General features: G+C 28.0%; 1 protein-coding gene across 1 annotated transcript; it reads right to left on the bottom strand.

Moving 5' to 3' along the window:
- Positions 1 to 5,971: 5,971 nt before the first annotated feature.
- LOC107449164 (uncharacterized) lies at positions 5,972 to 12,232 on the bottom strand. Its single transcript, XM_016064612.4, has 2 exons — positions 11,778 to 12,232; positions 5,972 to 6,628 (listed from the first exon to the last, which is right to left on the bottom strand). The coding sequence occupies exons 1-2, from the start codon at positions 12,134 to 12,136 to the stop codon at positions 6,178 to 6,180; spliced, it is 810 nt and encodes a 269-aa protein (XP_015920098.3). The 5' UTR covers positions 12,137 to 12,232; the 3' UTR covers positions 5,972 to 6,177.
- Between the last annotated feature and the right edge of the window lie 5,117 nt (positions 12,233 to 17,349).

Genomic DNA, 17,349 nt, shown 5'->3' with positions numbered 1-17,349 from the left:
ATAAATTTCTCTCAGTTACTTTTAAAATACAATTTGGGTTCATGCGCACAACAGGTTCACTTTCTAAATAGTCTGCGCAGACTACTTATAATATACCGTGTGGAGGCTCAGTGCATATCTGCCAACTTTTACTCTTTACAAAATAGATTTTTCGAAGTGGTAGCTAAATATATAATGAAATACCAAAATAGTTAAATATTATTTTACTAAAATTTTCTGTCCGCGAAAAAATTCTCCTATTATACTAGCTTGCAAAATGTGCCTTTTCAAAAATAAAATGGAAGGGCATTAATCCATATTTTGGGCAAATGTACCATTGACAGGGTTGCTACTGGCGACTAAAATTGCAAAAAGTGCTTTCTATTAAAAGTCAAAATTTACTAAAATAAAAAAAAATTAGCAACAATTTAAAGCATATTTTCCGTCAACTATTGAAAATGAAGGTAAAAAATGTTCATATACGAATAATATTAAATGTAAATCATAGAGAGAGGATTGAATAATTAAGGAGGCAAGAGAAGAAATAGAGACCAATTAATAAAAAGTTAAGGCCAAAAATTAAACATTTTTCTTTTTTAGAGTATAGTTTTTATTATAACATTGTAATGAAGACGAATTTATATATAAAAATTGCATTAGTATTTCCTATCGCGCTTTTCAAATCAAAATATATGAAATAAAAAACTATAAGTTCGTTAATGAAGAAATACCACTTTTTTAATAACTATTCATTAGCTATTTCATGTAATTTCAGAGTGCGTAGCGCTTCTTTCATCAACCTTTCTGAAAATAACTTTTACTCATGCTGATACAATTCTGAACAACTCCAAAATCAAACAAACACGGTTTAGAGCAAGCTGCTCAATTTATTTTTTGATTCCTTTTTAGTTATTCAAGCAAAGAGCTTGAAACATTCATAAAAGCAACTCCATTGCCTGCTTACCTCATTGCTCAACCAAAACTGTTCTAAAATTCCAGATGAATGGGATAGGGGCCGCTTCGCGCCCCAGGTGCCCAATAAAATCAAAACAATAGGACTAGCGTAGCGCTTCTAAAATGTACTTTAAGGTGCTTATTTTCGATTTGCGTGTTTTAAAAGCCCTTAAAGTTGCTTATTTTATTCAGGGTTTGTAAAAAGTGCTTAGTTTTCTATGTTTTGAAAGGAGATTTTTTTCTTTGCCTTGTCGATTTTAGTTTTAAATTGCAAAAAATTCATGGTTTTCACTATTCTCTCAGCAATATTTATAAGAAACTAGTTATTTTATCATGAGTATGTAAAGTTTTTGAAAATGTTTTTGAATTTTATTGATTTTATGCTCATAAATTAAGAGCTTTAAGCGATACAGAAAATTTTTTTTATTACTGCCCAGATCCTAAATATGATTTTTTTTTGGAAAGTGATGAAAATTATTCTTAAAAAGTACTTAAAAGTTGCACTCAGCTAAAAAAGTACTTAAAAGTTGCTTATTTTTTGTTGAAAAATCAAGTTACGCACCCTGAATATTTTTAATGAAATTCAATATTGTCTAAAATTGTTTAGATCACTGATTTCCAAATAAACTTTTTTCTTACACATTTTGCTTAACATTTTAAAACTTGTAATTATATTTGGATCGAATAAATAATCCTTTATTTACTGAATACTTCGATTTGCCTTTACTCAATTTATTAAAAGTCAAATACCAAAAAATAAAATAGCATTTTTTTTGAAATAGTAAAAAAATTTTTTTATATCATATTACTGAAAACATTTTGAAAACTCCAATTATCTTTCAAGTATTGCTAAAATGGTTCCAACTACAATTTCTGGTCGTTGCGTTTTGGATCGTCAGGTATCTCTCCTTCTCCGTTCAACGAGCAATCCAAATTTGTAGATAAGAAATGAAACTGGAGACTTTTCTGTTCCACAGGTGGTAATTTCAAAGTATTTCTTATGACCATTTGATGAACGTCTTCTCAGCTCTGTCATTGTCAAATAATACAAAGTGTCATACCTACCTGAAAGTGATAATCTTATCAGTAAAAGAATCTCTCTCATATGAAAAGAATTCTAAAAGAGAAGCATTGCAATCACACCTGTCCAAATCACTCTTCTATCAGTTTCCAACAAAGATATTTCTTGACTGTCATAGTGAAAAGAAGAAAGCATTCGAATAAATAATCCTTTATTTACTGAATACTTCGATTGCCTTTACTCAATTTATTAAAAGTCAAATACCAAAAAATAAAATAGCATTTTTTTTGAAATAGTAGAAATTTTTTTTATATCATAATACTGAAAACATTTTGAAAACTCCAATTATCTTTCAAGTATTGCTAAAATGGTTCCAACTACAATTTCTGGTCGTTGCGTTTTGGATCGTCAGGTATCTCTCCTTCTCCGTTCAACGAGCAATCCAAATTTGTAGATAAGAAATGAAAGTGGAGACTTTTCTGTTCCAGAGGTGGTAATTTCAAAGTATTTCTTATGACCATTTGATGAACGTCTTCTCAGCTCTGTCATTGTCAAATAATACAAAGTGTCATACCTACCTGAAAGTGATAATCTTATCAGTAAAAGAATCTCTCTCATATGAAAAGAATTCTAAAAGAGAAGCATTGCAATCACACCTGTCCAAATCACTCTTCTATCAGTTTCCAACAAAGATATTTCTTGACTGTCATAGTGAAAAGAAGAAAGCATTCGAATAAATAATCCTTTATTTACTGAATACTTCGATTGCCTTTACTCAATTTATTAAAAGTCAAATACCAAAAAATAAAATAGCATTTTTTTTGAAATAGTAGAAATTTTTTTTATATCATAATACTGAAAACATTTTGAAAACTCCAATTATCTTTCAAGTATTGCTAAAATGGTTCCAACTACAATTTCTGGTCGTTGCGTTTTGGATCGTCAGGTATCTCTCCTTCTCCGTTCAACGAGCAATCCAAATTTGTAGATAAGAAATGAAAGTGGAGACTTTTCTGTTCCAGAGGTGGTAATTTCAAAGTATTTCTTATGACCATTTGATGAACGTCTTCTCAGCTCTGTCATTGTCAAATAATACAAAGTGTCATACCTACCTGAAAGTGATAATCTTATCAGTAAAAGAATCTCTCTCATATGAAAAGAATTCTAAAAGAGAAGCATTGCAATCACACCTGTCCAAATCACTCTTCTATCAGTTTCCAACAAAGATATTTCTTGACTGTCATAGTGAAAAGAAGAAAGCATTCGAATAAATAATCCTTTATTTACTGAATACTTCGATTGCCTTTACTCAATTTATTAAAAGTCAAATACCAAAAAATAAAATAGCATTTTTTTTGAAATAGTAGAAATTTTTTTTATATCATAATACTGAAAACATTTTGAAAACTCCAATTATCTTTCAAGTATTGCTAAAATGGTTCCAACTACAATTTCTGGTCGTTGCGTTTTGGATCGTCAGGTATCTCTCCTTCTCCGTTCAACGAGCAATCCAAATTTGTAGATAAGAAATGAAAGTGGAGACTTTTCTGTTCCAGAGGTGGTAATTTCAAAGTATTTCTTATGACCATTTGATGAACGTCTTCTCAGCTCTGTCATTGTCAAATAATACAAAGTGTCATACCTACCTGAAAGTGATAATCTTATCAGTAAAAGAATCTCTCTCATATGAAAAGAATTCTAAAAGAGAAGCATTGCAATCACACCTGTCCAAATCACTCTTCTATCAGTTTCCAACAAAGATATTTCTTGACTGTCATAGTGAAAAGAAGAAAGCATTCTTTTTATCCCTCCCCCCCCTGATTCTGGTTCAAAATCATTATTTTGCTTAAATATGTGTTAGAATGAGAGGCTCATGACAAAGTCTCATAACAATGCGCTTCATAAACTTTAAACACGCCTTGATTGATTGTTCAAATCAACTGGGTTTCTACTAAGATTTTATCCATTAAAATTTTAAAAATAAATATATATTTTTATACTTTTTTGTTCAAATGTATTCGATATTCTAAGATCTGCTGTGGTTAGATTAGAAGAAGCACCAGTGTTCAGAGTACTGGATAAATGCATACTGCTCAGTGACACTGAACCTTTAAAAAACATTGATGTAGGGCATACCGGGCAGTGGTAGTTAACTAGACCTAGTATATATTTCAACCATGAATTTCGGTCATTCACAGTAGAATATGTATAAAACTCTTTCAGATTTTTTCCTGACGTCGTACTCTATATTACTTGATTAATATGGATATAGGGTAACCTTTAATAAGTATAAATTTATCCAAGTTTAAATAAAAAAAGAGTATTTCTACCTATCTTCAGTTATTATTTATAGAGAAAAGGAAACCCGGATATCTAAGAAACTGATGTAAAAGTTTATTTGAAAGAAAAGGAGTGTTCCGTTTAATAAATTAGTTTCGTTAATCAAATTAATTAAAATATTACCGCGTTTTGATGAATGAATTTCTAATAGATTTTTTATTAAATTAATTATTATATTTAGAATTTGAATATTTATTCGATTTACACAGAAATCATCTGGGAAAAGGTCGGAGTAACAATTTCTATTTTCTAAGTATACAGCAATGTTAAATCTTTCTATTGTCAACTAGAAATCATTAGTAATTTTTCCTATCATAGAGGCAAAAAAGAGTGAAGACCTTTTACTTATTACTTTAGCTCTGTATTTTCAAAAGTGAGGTTTAGGATACCTAACTAAGCTATCTTATTTTTAACAAGAGAAAATTTTGTTTATTTCAGACCATCATATATATATCTTACCCTATTTTTTTATCACTTACAATTAAAATACAACTTACAACTTATTAAAATCAACACTATATTTTATCAGTGTTATGAAAAGGTACAGTAGAGAACCGATTATCCGGAACGATCGGGACTATCGCTATTCCGGATAACTGATTTTTCCGGTTTTCTGAATCGCTACAAAAAGCCGTTTTTTTATTGTTAAACCCAACTAAAAAAAAATATTAGGAAATAATCTTAAAAAGAAGAAAAAGCGATGAAGTAATACAGTAATGATTATTTCTAAAATGATGGTATGGTAAACATCTTTCAAAAAAGAAAGAAAAATCCTAAAATCTTATGAGGAAAAAAAATTTTTTTTTTTTAAATGGCGGGAAAATTTATCGAATTTCGTTCCGGTTTTTTGGTTTTCCGGATAACGGGTTCTGTACTGTATTACAATTAATTTTATTTCTCATTTGTAAAAACCTGTTATGTTTCGGAAATTTGTTCCCAAATTTTTCTGTCATTAACACTTCTGCTTTTCTTGCAGTGTTGTGCAATGTTATTCAGTCTACAATCTGTAGGCAAAATCATCTTCGCTCTAGATACATAAAATAAATGAAATCAGTTGTAAATTCTATATTCAATTAAGCCATGAAGCCGTTAAAAAACCATATACAATTGATCTGAGTGAGCTAATAGAGCATTCATATATTTTATTCATAAGTAGTTCTCGGTATAATTCCAAGCAATATGCTAAATTTGCAATTATAATAAAGAAATTTAAAGTGCCAGTGCGTTATTAAGTATCCTCTTTACTAAAGTTTTAAAAATATAATTTTGAGTAGAGCATTGAATGGAGGCATTGTAAACATACTGAAATTTTTCATTACCAAAAATATTATTTTTGGCAGCTATTGACAGAATTATTTTTTTGTTTTCCTTTTCACTAAGTCACGTTTTCATAATTGTGTATCTGCCTTAGCGTAGACTTTTTATTAAGTTATGATTTAAATATTGTTTCTCATAAATGCTACTAAAAATGCTCTTAAAAAAAATCTCCAAAAATATTCAAGGCCCCATTATAAAATACTATATAAATCTATAGAAAAGAAAACTGTTGCCCTCACAATTTTAAATTTATTCGTGTACTACATTTTCTATATAAATGTAAATAGATACTTCAAACAAACTAAAAACAAAAGAAGCAATCAGGAATAAACAATGCAATTGAAATAAACAAACAAAAAATAATAGCACACAGATTACATTGTTTATTGATATGCCGAAGAAATATTTCAACAGTGAAGCATGCAACAATGAAAATATAATCGTAAAGAAGTTCATTAGAAACCTTAACTTTTCGAAATCATAATTAAAATAATCAAGTCTTTTATCAAGTCAATTTCTTTTATAAAATACTTTGAAAAAAAAAAAATGATTCCAAGATAAAGTATTCATTCTATCTTGTAGAAATCTCTCAAAAGTAAATACTTCTGGACATGTTTGGGAATGCCTAGTTCCTCCACTCCTTCGGGCAATTTAAAGTTGTCTCTTAATCGGTTTCTGATGAAGAATCTTGAAAGGTGTTGCAGAGATCTTGGACGCCTAACAGAAGTTTCTTCATAATTCACTAGACTGCAGTAAAATTTCCATACGCTGTTTATCTTCTGATAAGGTATAAGATTGATCCCCTCAAAAGGCCTAAAAATATCATCCATGGTCAAAAATGGATCTGGGATGGAGCTCCAAAGTACTCGCACGACCATTTCGAGCTCTGCAAATTTACCGCGGTAAATAAACCGCAAATAAAGATTGAGAAGCTGAAGTGCACGAAAGTGGAGAGGATTTCCAGAAATATAATTCGCCTTTTCCACCCACGTATGGTTCTCCTGATCATTTAAAAACCTAAAAAGTAAAAAAAAAAAAAACTTTTAATTAAAAAGACTCAAATCTAATTTCTTAAACGCGTGTAAGAAACGTTACTCTGTTTCAATACATTCTAAAAGAGATCGTCAACCACGAAATTATAGTTGGTTCTGTTTCAAGGGGATCTGAGTTCAAAATTAAAGTAAGGATAGTCGAAAATCGAAAGGAATTGATGGTCCCAATTGTTTCGGCAGTATGAGCCTCCAATTCATTTAAAATTTCTAGAGATAGAAAATAAAGCATTTTGAATATAATTGTGATTTAAATCATTTGATTTTTTAAAAATAAATTTCTAGTTTAAATCAGCTGAGACTTTTCTGTAAAAAACATTAACTTAAACATTTCATAACATTTAATACTAATATACTTACTAAAAAAGATTATATTAATTTAGTTTTGAAATATTTTTTATATAATATAATTAATAAATACATTCTTAAAGGTGTGATTTTTTTAAAAGTCAGATTTCATTGATAATGAATGTTTATTTTTAATTTTTTTTTTTATGGAAGCTATTGCTTTATTACGAAATAATAAAAGACATATGCATTGAAATTACTATATTAACTCTCTCATTATTTCAATAAAATGTGTATTGATTTAAATCAAATGTGATTTTTTTAAAACAAATAAATCAATAATTTAAACAAATTTTGAAAAATATATAATGATTGAGAAAAGTGTATTTTAAATACAAAATATTTCTCTTTAATAAAATTAATAAATAAGCTCTTCAGGGGGCAATTTCATTAAATCTGATATTATTGATAATAAGGATATTTTACTATCGAAATATCGAAGGGGATATGCATGTAAATTATTCTGTTTTAAAATCGTGTAAGTAATAATAAAAGTGATTTGAAACTTATAAACTGTAATTCTCCATTAATACATTTAAAATAATGAATTTTTTGACTAAAAACATATTTCAATTATGCCCATTTAGTTCTTTGCTATTTAAAATGCGGCGCTTTTATATCTTATTAAAAATGAAGGTAGAGACTTGGTCAATGTCATGGTCTATGTCATCAAGACTTGGTCAATCCAGAGTGACATAATTTTTTTTTAAATTTCTTATCTAAACTAATTTTTTCTTCATTAGGTATCCAGTTGACAAATTGTTTGGCAATTTTTAAAAATCATCAGCAAGTTAAGCCTGAAAAATATAACTATGATTTTTTTAACCCAGTGATTAGTAAGCTATAATATTACAATAATTCTATCCATTTTAATATGAACTAATAATTATTTTAATTACATTTCTTTTAAACGATATTAAGTCTTATTAAAATCTTTTATCAGATGCTTTAGATGGAGAACTTAGAAAAAAAAATCAAAACAATCTGATATAAATAAGAAAGAATCCGATTTAAATTAAATATAGATACGATTTTGTGATTAAAAAAAGAAATCATGATTTTTGCCAACCGCTGCTCCTGGTCAACGCTGTAGTTATTAACTTTTTAGTAGATGAAAGGTAAAAGTTCCAACATTTTCAGTGCTATTTTCTCGAAAAATAATGAGCAGAAGTTTGGTTAATATAGATTGGTTAATATCGGTTCAAAATTCTTTAAAATGTAACTTCTTCAAGGTAAGATTTTTGCAAATTAATTAAAATTTAGCATTGCACCCAGAATTTTTATATACTTTTTAACCAACTTAAGGCGACAAGAGGGCATCAAACGTTCTTTTGTTTTTTTAACTTTTTAACCAATATTCTCGAGAAAATCGCATTGCTCTAATTAAAGTTTGGACCGATTTTCAAAACTTAAAAGCTCCTTGTCCCATTAAAATTAACAAAAAAAAATTTTTTTTCATTGCTTAAATATAGTTTGCATTTTAAATAAATTACAAAATAAAAAAAAAAAGAAAAAACTATGACACATAAGAAATTACTTTTTAAGGAAAATTGCATTATTAACCAAAAAAATTAGGAGCAGTAATTAACAACCCCCCCACTGCATACTTGCGTTAGGTGACGTATGTCTGTTTAGGCAGAGGGTGCGATTGTTCTTGTTTTCCAGTGGCGCCATCTATGGCCAAGAAAAATGTTTTAATGCTTGATTGAAAAGGAAGGAATGGTCACTAAGGTTGCTTTTAGAAAACCATTAGCGCAATTCACTATCACCGTCAATTACGACCACCTATGACTAAAGATAAGAATTTAGGGATTCATGCCCGTTTTCCTTCATTCAAAGGGGATTCAAATTGTTCTATATTTATTAGGTAGTCAAAAAGAAGTAATGGATCAAAATGCATCAAAAGAAATAATGGTTCAAATAATTACTTTGTAACATCTTCTAACTTAAATAACTACATTTTACTTCTTATAAACAGTTCAGTATGGACCTTCTATTCAAAACAAAAATAACATGGGGCTTATGGAATACAAATAGGACTTTATACTTGAGGTATTACAATAGAAGTTTCGCTGTTATAAAACTACTAAAGGGCGGATACTGTCTTTTTTCTTCTATTTTAAAGTTGTTTAAGCAAGACGCAATTGTTCTGCATAAAAAAAATTTTCTGCATAAAAAACAATTCGACAATTTATTTTTCTTTTATGAAATTACATGAAAAAAAAAACAGTTTTTTTTCTTCACCTTTAATACTTTTTGAGTTAATACTAAAATAATAACTGAATGTCCCATTTAAACAAATTTACTCGTGTCAAAAATGCAATAAATTTATTCAATTGAATTGAAAATCTTCACTTAAAATATTTCACAGTGGCAATTTGCATTTGTTAGGTGGAATAAGGTTTTTTATTTTAGTTAAATTTTGAATTATCTTTCTAATGTCAAATGTGTGTACAATATTTTCTGAACCATAAAACACATACTTTACACAAAATTTTAAAAATCCTCGGTATGAAATGCAAAATGAAACTGCTTCTTTAAAAAAATATTAAATAATGCTAAACTATCTGTATATTCAGTGAAATAAAACTGAAGAACTGTTGAAAAACCCTGTCATTAACTTGAAGTCAAAAATCATTTACAAGAGCGCATTGTTTAAATATATAATTTAAGAAAAGTAATATAGATTAGACAAAAATCTTTAATAACGTTGAAATATTTAGCAACATCCATTCATTTATTTATAAAAATTATTCACTGAATAATCCCAAACTGGATAAGAAAGACTAAAACAGAACTTCTACAACAAATCCACGAAAAAATAAATAAATAAATAAATAACTAATGAGTAGAAAATAAAAAAAATATCAATTAGAAAATCTGAAAACCATCAATTTTATTTGATAAAGTTAAATTTATTATTTTAAATTAACAGAAATAGACAAAAGAAGCTTGAAAATGAATTTCGTGAAAATGCCAGACTCTAATGCTAGAATGACGCCAAGCAATAAATGTGAAGCGCTTGCTTTAGCTAAAGAAGAATATACAACGATTGAGATTGCTTATAAATGATGCAACGAAAAAAAAGGGTGGAAAATAAAAAAATAAGCAAATAAAAACAATGAATTAATTAATTTTACTTGTTAACAATCAAAACTATATTTTTCTGAATTAAAAAAGATGGTTGAAAGAACTATAAAGCGTAAGGAAGAATGACTACTACGCATCTTTAGAGGTAATGCAAGATAAAGGGACGAAATTAAAAAAAAAAAGGTAAATAAAAACAAATATTGACAGAAAATTCAAAATTTTGTTTGATGAAATAATTTTATTCGATTTTGAATTGAATGAAGTTGATAATGAAACGATAAAGACGAATAAAAATATGAGATACATTTATACGAAATCGAAAATATGTAAATGTAAAAATATGTATAAAGAGATAGAAAGCATGCAATATGCATATAGAAAATATGTAAAGCTAAAACAGAAAGATGGGCAAAACTAAAAAAAATAAAAATTATGAAAAACAAGTTGATAAAAAAAGCTAAAGAAGGAATCTTCACACCACACTTTATGAAGAAAAAGTGTAAAAACAAAACAGACAATTTAGCCGCTAAGAAAAATAGTAATCAATGTAAAAAAAAGGAAAAAGCAATCGGTACAATTTGTTGAATAAATTATATTATTTACAACTGTTGTTTTGAAATACACCGAAGAGGTAAAACAAAAGAAACATAAAAAAAGTAAAGTAAAATATAAATGCAAAAGAAAACAAAAAAAACATGAATTTTGTTTCATAAAATTATAACCTTGAATAATTACGAATGGGTAAAATAAAGAGAAAGAAAAAATAATCTTTATAATACGCCTATAAAGAAAAAAAATACTGAAAAATTATAAATTTTGTACGATAAATATGTAAAATAAAATAAAATATGTAAAGAGAATATGTAAAAAAAAATGAATAAATGAAATTAAGAATAAATGAGATTAATGAATAAATGAATTTTGATCAAAAAGAAATGGTTAAGAAAATTATAAGGAATTAATTGTCTGCGGTCAATTACCGCCTTGTTTCAGAATATATAAAGGAATCAGAGATAGTTATGATAATGAACTAAGCTTCGAAGTACAATGATAATAAACTAAGATTAATGAGAACTTATAGCAATTAAAACAAAAACTTATAACAATTATTATTAATTTAAGAGCAAAACATGTATTTCAAAATTTAAGAATATTTGTCTCATTAGTTTGCTTGAAATGGAAGTAACTACATATCCTATAAATTCCATGTATATCCTTAAAATTACACATCTGCACCCTAATGTTATGGTATGAGCTTTGCCTAATTTAAATATAAGGAATTCAGTGCAATTTTCATTTAATTATAGCTTTAAAGGGATTTAAAGTTTACATTAACTCTACATTCATTCTAAAATTATTTTCTATTAGCGACTGGATCAGGTAGAATTTTTTCGGTTTTAATAATTGGTCTATTGCTGATCTAGACAGTTTTTGATGCTTAAAAAAATCTTTACCTATATTTAAGGATATAGCCTTTTATAGGAAACAAAACAGCCGTAACTTTTTAAATTTACTTACATGAAATTTCTAAAATATCTTTTAATATGTTTGCAGCAGAAAAAAATTTTAAAGTCATAAGACTACATTTCGAAAACGATACCAATAATTTTAAAAAAAAGTATACAAATCTAAACAGGTTAAAAAATTTAAGCAGAAAAGTAACTGAAATAAAAACTTACCACCCCATAAAGTCGGACCACAGTTGTACTTGGTATCTTATTGCTTTTGTAAATCCGTTAGAGGCTCCTGCCTCCGTTATTCTGATGAATGCTTTGGGACTTTTTAAAAGACTATAGTTAGAAAAGTCGTTTGATCCTGGAAGTTTTTGCTTGAACATAGACCAGAGATCCAATTTCAGTTCCTTGATCACTTTGAGGACATTATCAATAGTCTCGACATCATTATATACCGCATTATAATAAATATGATGCAATATGCCATCAAAAGTAGTATCTGTAATGTTATTAGCTTTAGCACTATATGCAAGAAGAAAGCGTTTTTCGTCAACGTTGAAATATTCTGTTAAATATTCCGCCATTGCTCGAACTGTGATAGGTAATAGTAAGACCTAGTATACCCTGGTAAGACTTCCAGTTAGTAATAAGTTCAATGTTATTGAACTAGCTGCACCCTTATGCCTGCTAGTACGCAAGCGCATTGTACATTTTGAACTGGCCAATAGGGTAGAACGTCATATGCACGTCATATGTTAAAGTACGCATGTATGCCGTCACCTTTTCTAAAGACTAGGAGACTCCTCCCCAGTACTCTTGACTTACCACCCAAGTGGTTTGTACTTTTTCTTTTTTTCTTCTAAATTTTCAAAAAAGGAATATAAATAAAAAACAAAAAATAAATAAGAAAATTAAAAAAGAAAGAAAAAGAGACTGCTTATTTTCTTTCTAAAACACAAAACTGTTATAGTTTTATGTATAAAACTCCACGATTATTATGATTATGATTAATCGTAACGAAACTAAAGGTTACATAGATTTGTTAACTAATTAACCGTATTTGAAAAAAAAAAAAAATATTTAAGTCCAGAAATTCAAAATTTGTGACACAATAACCTAATGAGTCTGTGACATTTATCGGTAGGTCTTCTTCGTTTAAAAGCAATTTTTTTAAAAAATATTAATGTTAGATTTAATTAGGCTATAATTTTTTGAAAAAAAAATTATTCGAATAATCTTACGACTATAAAAAGTTAATTTATCAATAAAAATAATATGAATACGGGACAAAATTTAGTTAAATATACTGACCTTAAAGAACTAAATTAAAAAATATTTTGGGATAAAAAATACATTGAAGGTATACGTTGAAAAACGCGATATGTTAAAGAACTCTCCTTTCACAAGAATCCTTCTATATCAAATTTATAGATTCTGAAGGATTAATTTTTTAATATAGATTTTGGACGTTTTATTGAAAATTCTACTTTTCAGAGACTTTCTGTATTGACGCACTTTTATATTTTATCAGAAAAAACGAAGGGTAAATGACTGGTTGCATGCTTCATTTAAGTCGCTCCTATTTTTATTGAATAATTATGTGGCGAGGGGTTATTTTCAGACTAACATGAGACCGTTTTGCCACATGAAAATATATTAAATATTTATTTAAAGATAAAACACACTTGACCAATTTTAATGAAGCAATGCTTTACTTAAATAAGAATTTGGTAACTCACAAAAATTTTTTATTGACACAACATTTTTTTCATAATATTTCTATATTATATTGTTCTATATATATATATTATTATTTTTTCTATATTTTTATATTATAAATAATTGCTCTGTAACTTTTTCTAACTTGAATTACTACATTTTAATTGCTATAAATGGTTCAGTATAGACCTTCTATCGAAAATAAAAATAACATGTAGCTTAAGGACTAAAGACATATATATCTGTATTATACATCTGTCATTATTGTAGGAGGCTCGCTGTTACTGAAGAGCGTAAACTATGTCTCTTTCTGGCAAATTAGATTGTAATTATTACGTGAATTTTATTTTTAGTTAAAAAAAGAAGTTTTATTTTTTGAAAGTACTAAACCACTTTTCTTTTCTATTGACAACTGCTCGGCTAGGATTAAATATTAATAAATAAATAAATAATTAGATAAAAATCAAAGAAATTCCGTTTTCACTTCAGATATGTAAATTGTTTATGAAAAAATAATCTTAGCTTTGAGCTTATGCTTTTAATTTATTAATTTCTTAAATTATATTTAAATTGCAATACGTATACTTGAATAATTAAAAAGTAAAGGTTGCTTAAACTGTTCCGTTTTTTTCCTATTACCTCTTACTTAAATAAAGAAATTATGTTAAAAAAAACTAATTGTTTTGGTTTAGGATTAAAATTTGTTAAATATTCAAATTCAATTTTGAATTATAATGAAAAGAAAAAAAAAACATTCATTTCTACCTCCCGTTCGGTTTTAACGTCACTATTTTGCTTGAATGAGAGTCAGAATGACAAAGGAATGAAAGGCTCATAACAATGTGTTTCCTGTACTCTTAACACTCCTTGATCAATGAGTCAGGTCAACTGGGATTGAATTAAAATTTTATCCAACAAAATTTTAAATGAAATATATATACATATGCACATGATTACTTGAGGGTTGTATTAATTATCTACTGATAACCATGAAAAACTCGAATGAATGGTCCTTAATAGTCTCTCGCAAAATAAACTCTAACTTTTTGACGATTCAGCAATCTTTGAACAGTATTTTCTTATTTTAAGGAATCTTTTCATCACGAAATCATGTGCTTTGTGACGAAATGCAAACTATCAAATGTACGACAAAAATTTGAAAAATGTTTTTCAAAACAGAGTATTTTTAAAGTCCAGAAGAAATTTTAGTAACAATTCAATTTTAACGCAAATCGAACGAATGTTTTTGCAATAACCAGTTACATTGATTTAAAGTTATAAAATCCTATTCAATATGTAATAAGATGAATGAATTTAGTTTTACATAATCTAAACCTATAACAGTCCCAAATAGTTGCCTTAAATCGGACATTATATCATTTATATACATCATACATGTCTCAGGATTCAAGGTTATAAAATCCTATTCAATGTGTAATAAAATGAATGAATTTAGTTTTACATAATCTAAACCTATAACAGTCCCAAATAGTTGCCTTAAATCGGACATTATATAATTTATATACATCATACATGTCTCAGGATTCAAAGTTATAAAATCCTATTCAATGTGTAATAAGAAGAATGAATTTAGTTTTACATAATCTAAACCTATAACAGTCCCTAATAGTTGCCTTAAATCGGACATTATATCATTTATATATATCATACATGTCTCAGGATTTAAAGTTATAAAATCCTATTCAATGTGTAATAAAATGAATGAATTTAGTTTTACATAATCTAAACCTGTAACAGTCCTAAATAGTTGCCTTAATTCGGACATTATATCATTTATATACATCATGCATGTCTCAGGAAATGCAAAAACTGAGTTTTTCCATAGTAAGATAAGCCCTAACTGCGCCTTTGTTTGTACTAGCAAGATTTAGTACGAGATTAAAATTGAGTTGCTTACATCAAAATAAAATAAAATTAAATTCCTCGATCAATTTTAACATAAATAACTTTAATTACATAGTTAAACAGATTTTATTACATTACTGAGGTGAGATACATTATTGTAAATTAATCTAAAAGAATATTTAGAAGGTTTTTATTCATTTGTCACTTCAATTTATAAAAAAAAAAGCGAAATAAGAAATGAAAATAGATAAAAATAAATGTAATGAAAAGAATAGCAGTATGTCGAACGTAAAAACAATTTATTATTAATTTAAAATAAAAACATCTATTACTTTCAAAATCAAAATAGACCGTATAAATAAGACCTAGAATCTTACATTAAACATAAAAAATAATTTAATTATGTAAAATTCTAGTGGCACAGTACAATTAATTATGTAGTTTGGTGTCGGATGTAAGCTATCAAAATTATGTAGGAAAACATTTTATTAATCAAAATTTTAAATGTTTCTACACATTTGTGCATGATAACCTGTCTTGTCACAGTTTACATTCATTATTATTTATTATTATTACATTTTCTATAATTAGCGTGAATTTAAAAAAAAAAAAAAACTGCACTTGTTAGAGATTCGTCTATCGTGGTTAAAATTTCAAATGATATATCCTTTTATTTCACAGCCTTTAACTAAACTGATACTTATAAGTAAAAATGAGTGATTGGTTGACTTTGCTGAGAAAAAATAATTTACCGATTTCATTGGATAGGAGCACAAAAGTTTTCAGAAGAAGAGTGCGAGAAAAAATCTATTATTAAATTATTATCAACTAATTTTTGGAGAATTTTATAAACTTTTTGTAAGCCATTTTGAATTGTTTTGTAAAAAAAGAAAAGGAAAATACCCCCAAAGCATCGGAACAAACTTGAACGATAAATGAATTCAATCCACGGAATAGAGGGAAAAAAAACCCTTTCTTTTATAAAGAGAAGCAAATATCCTAACTCATACTTCCACCTATACCACAATCTTTGCCTTTCCTAAACTGTGTAGTCCCTTATAGTGGAAGGGTGAAAATCGCGGAATTTTTCGGAGGCACAAGGGGTTTTTAGAGAGAAAAGCTTTCTTATTTACCTCTTATTCTCGTATGAAAAGGGATAAATCAGTAAAAAGTAAAGAAATTTAACTAGATAAAAATTAATCAAAGATTTTAAAAATAATTTTATAAAAAATTAGTATCATCTGCAATTTAAGATGTAAGCTTCAAAATATTTTGTTCGTTCAGTTCTCGTAAAATTATTCTCTTGACAACTCTATCTCTTTAACAAAATAATAATCTTATCTTCACTCTATAAAGTTGAGTTAAAACATTACCCGACTTTTCCGATTATTTTTCTCATGGGTGCTGTTCAAATGAGGAGGGTGCTAACTATTTAAAGATTATGCATACATATCGTGTGTTTTCGTGTTTTTTTTATGCTTAAATTTAAAGGGCATATAGCATTGCATTATCCGATTGAAAATGCTAATCAAACTGTAACATTTGCTTTTTTTTTAAGCCTTTGAAATAATAGTGGAGAAAAAATCAATACAGGGCGCTTGTAAAGTTCCGGACCCATTTTGATGTTTAATAACTCATAAATAAAAAAGATAGATTAAAATTAATAACATAGATGGTTAGATGAACTCAAAAAGTTTCATGATCCTTGTCAATGAACTTCCACGTGTGCCCCCTTCGTCGCACAGAGAATAGTCAATAGTCAATTTCACGCCAGGTAGCGGCAAGCATGTCGGCATTCACAGAGGCTATTGCTGTTGTAATTCTGGCTTTTAGGTCATCAATGTTCGACACGATCCTCCTGTAAACATTGTCCTTTATAAATCCCCAAAGAAAAAAGTCCAGCGGCGTTATATCAGGTGATCTGGGTGGCCAAGGAACTGGACTTCCTCGCCCAATCCATCTTCCTGGAAAATGGTCATGCAAAGAACTACAAACGATGATACTCCAATGAGGTAATGCACCATCTTGTTGCAAAGAGACATGTGACTGAAGCTTTTCTAGTTGTGGAAATACGAAGTTTTCCAACATGTCTAAGTATAGGACTGATGAGACTGTCTTTCTGTAAAAAAGAAAGGCGCAATGACTTGGTCGTGCTTTAGTCCACACCACAAATTAACCTTTGGGGAATACCTTTGTGTCTCACGTTATTCAT

The sequence above is a fragment of the Parasteatoda tepidariorum genome, chromosome 4 (assembly GCF_982258835.1).
Source record: "Parasteatoda tepidariorum strain Cologne lab strain chromosome 4, Ptep-v5.0, whole genome shotgun sequence".
Classification (NCBI taxonomy): domain Eukaryota; kingdom Metazoa; phylum Arthropoda; class Arachnida; order Araneae; family Theridiidae; genus Parasteatoda; species Parasteatoda tepidariorum.
The sequence above is the reverse complement of the archived record's forward strand: the minus strand, read 5'-3'. Positions and strand labels throughout refer to the sequence as shown.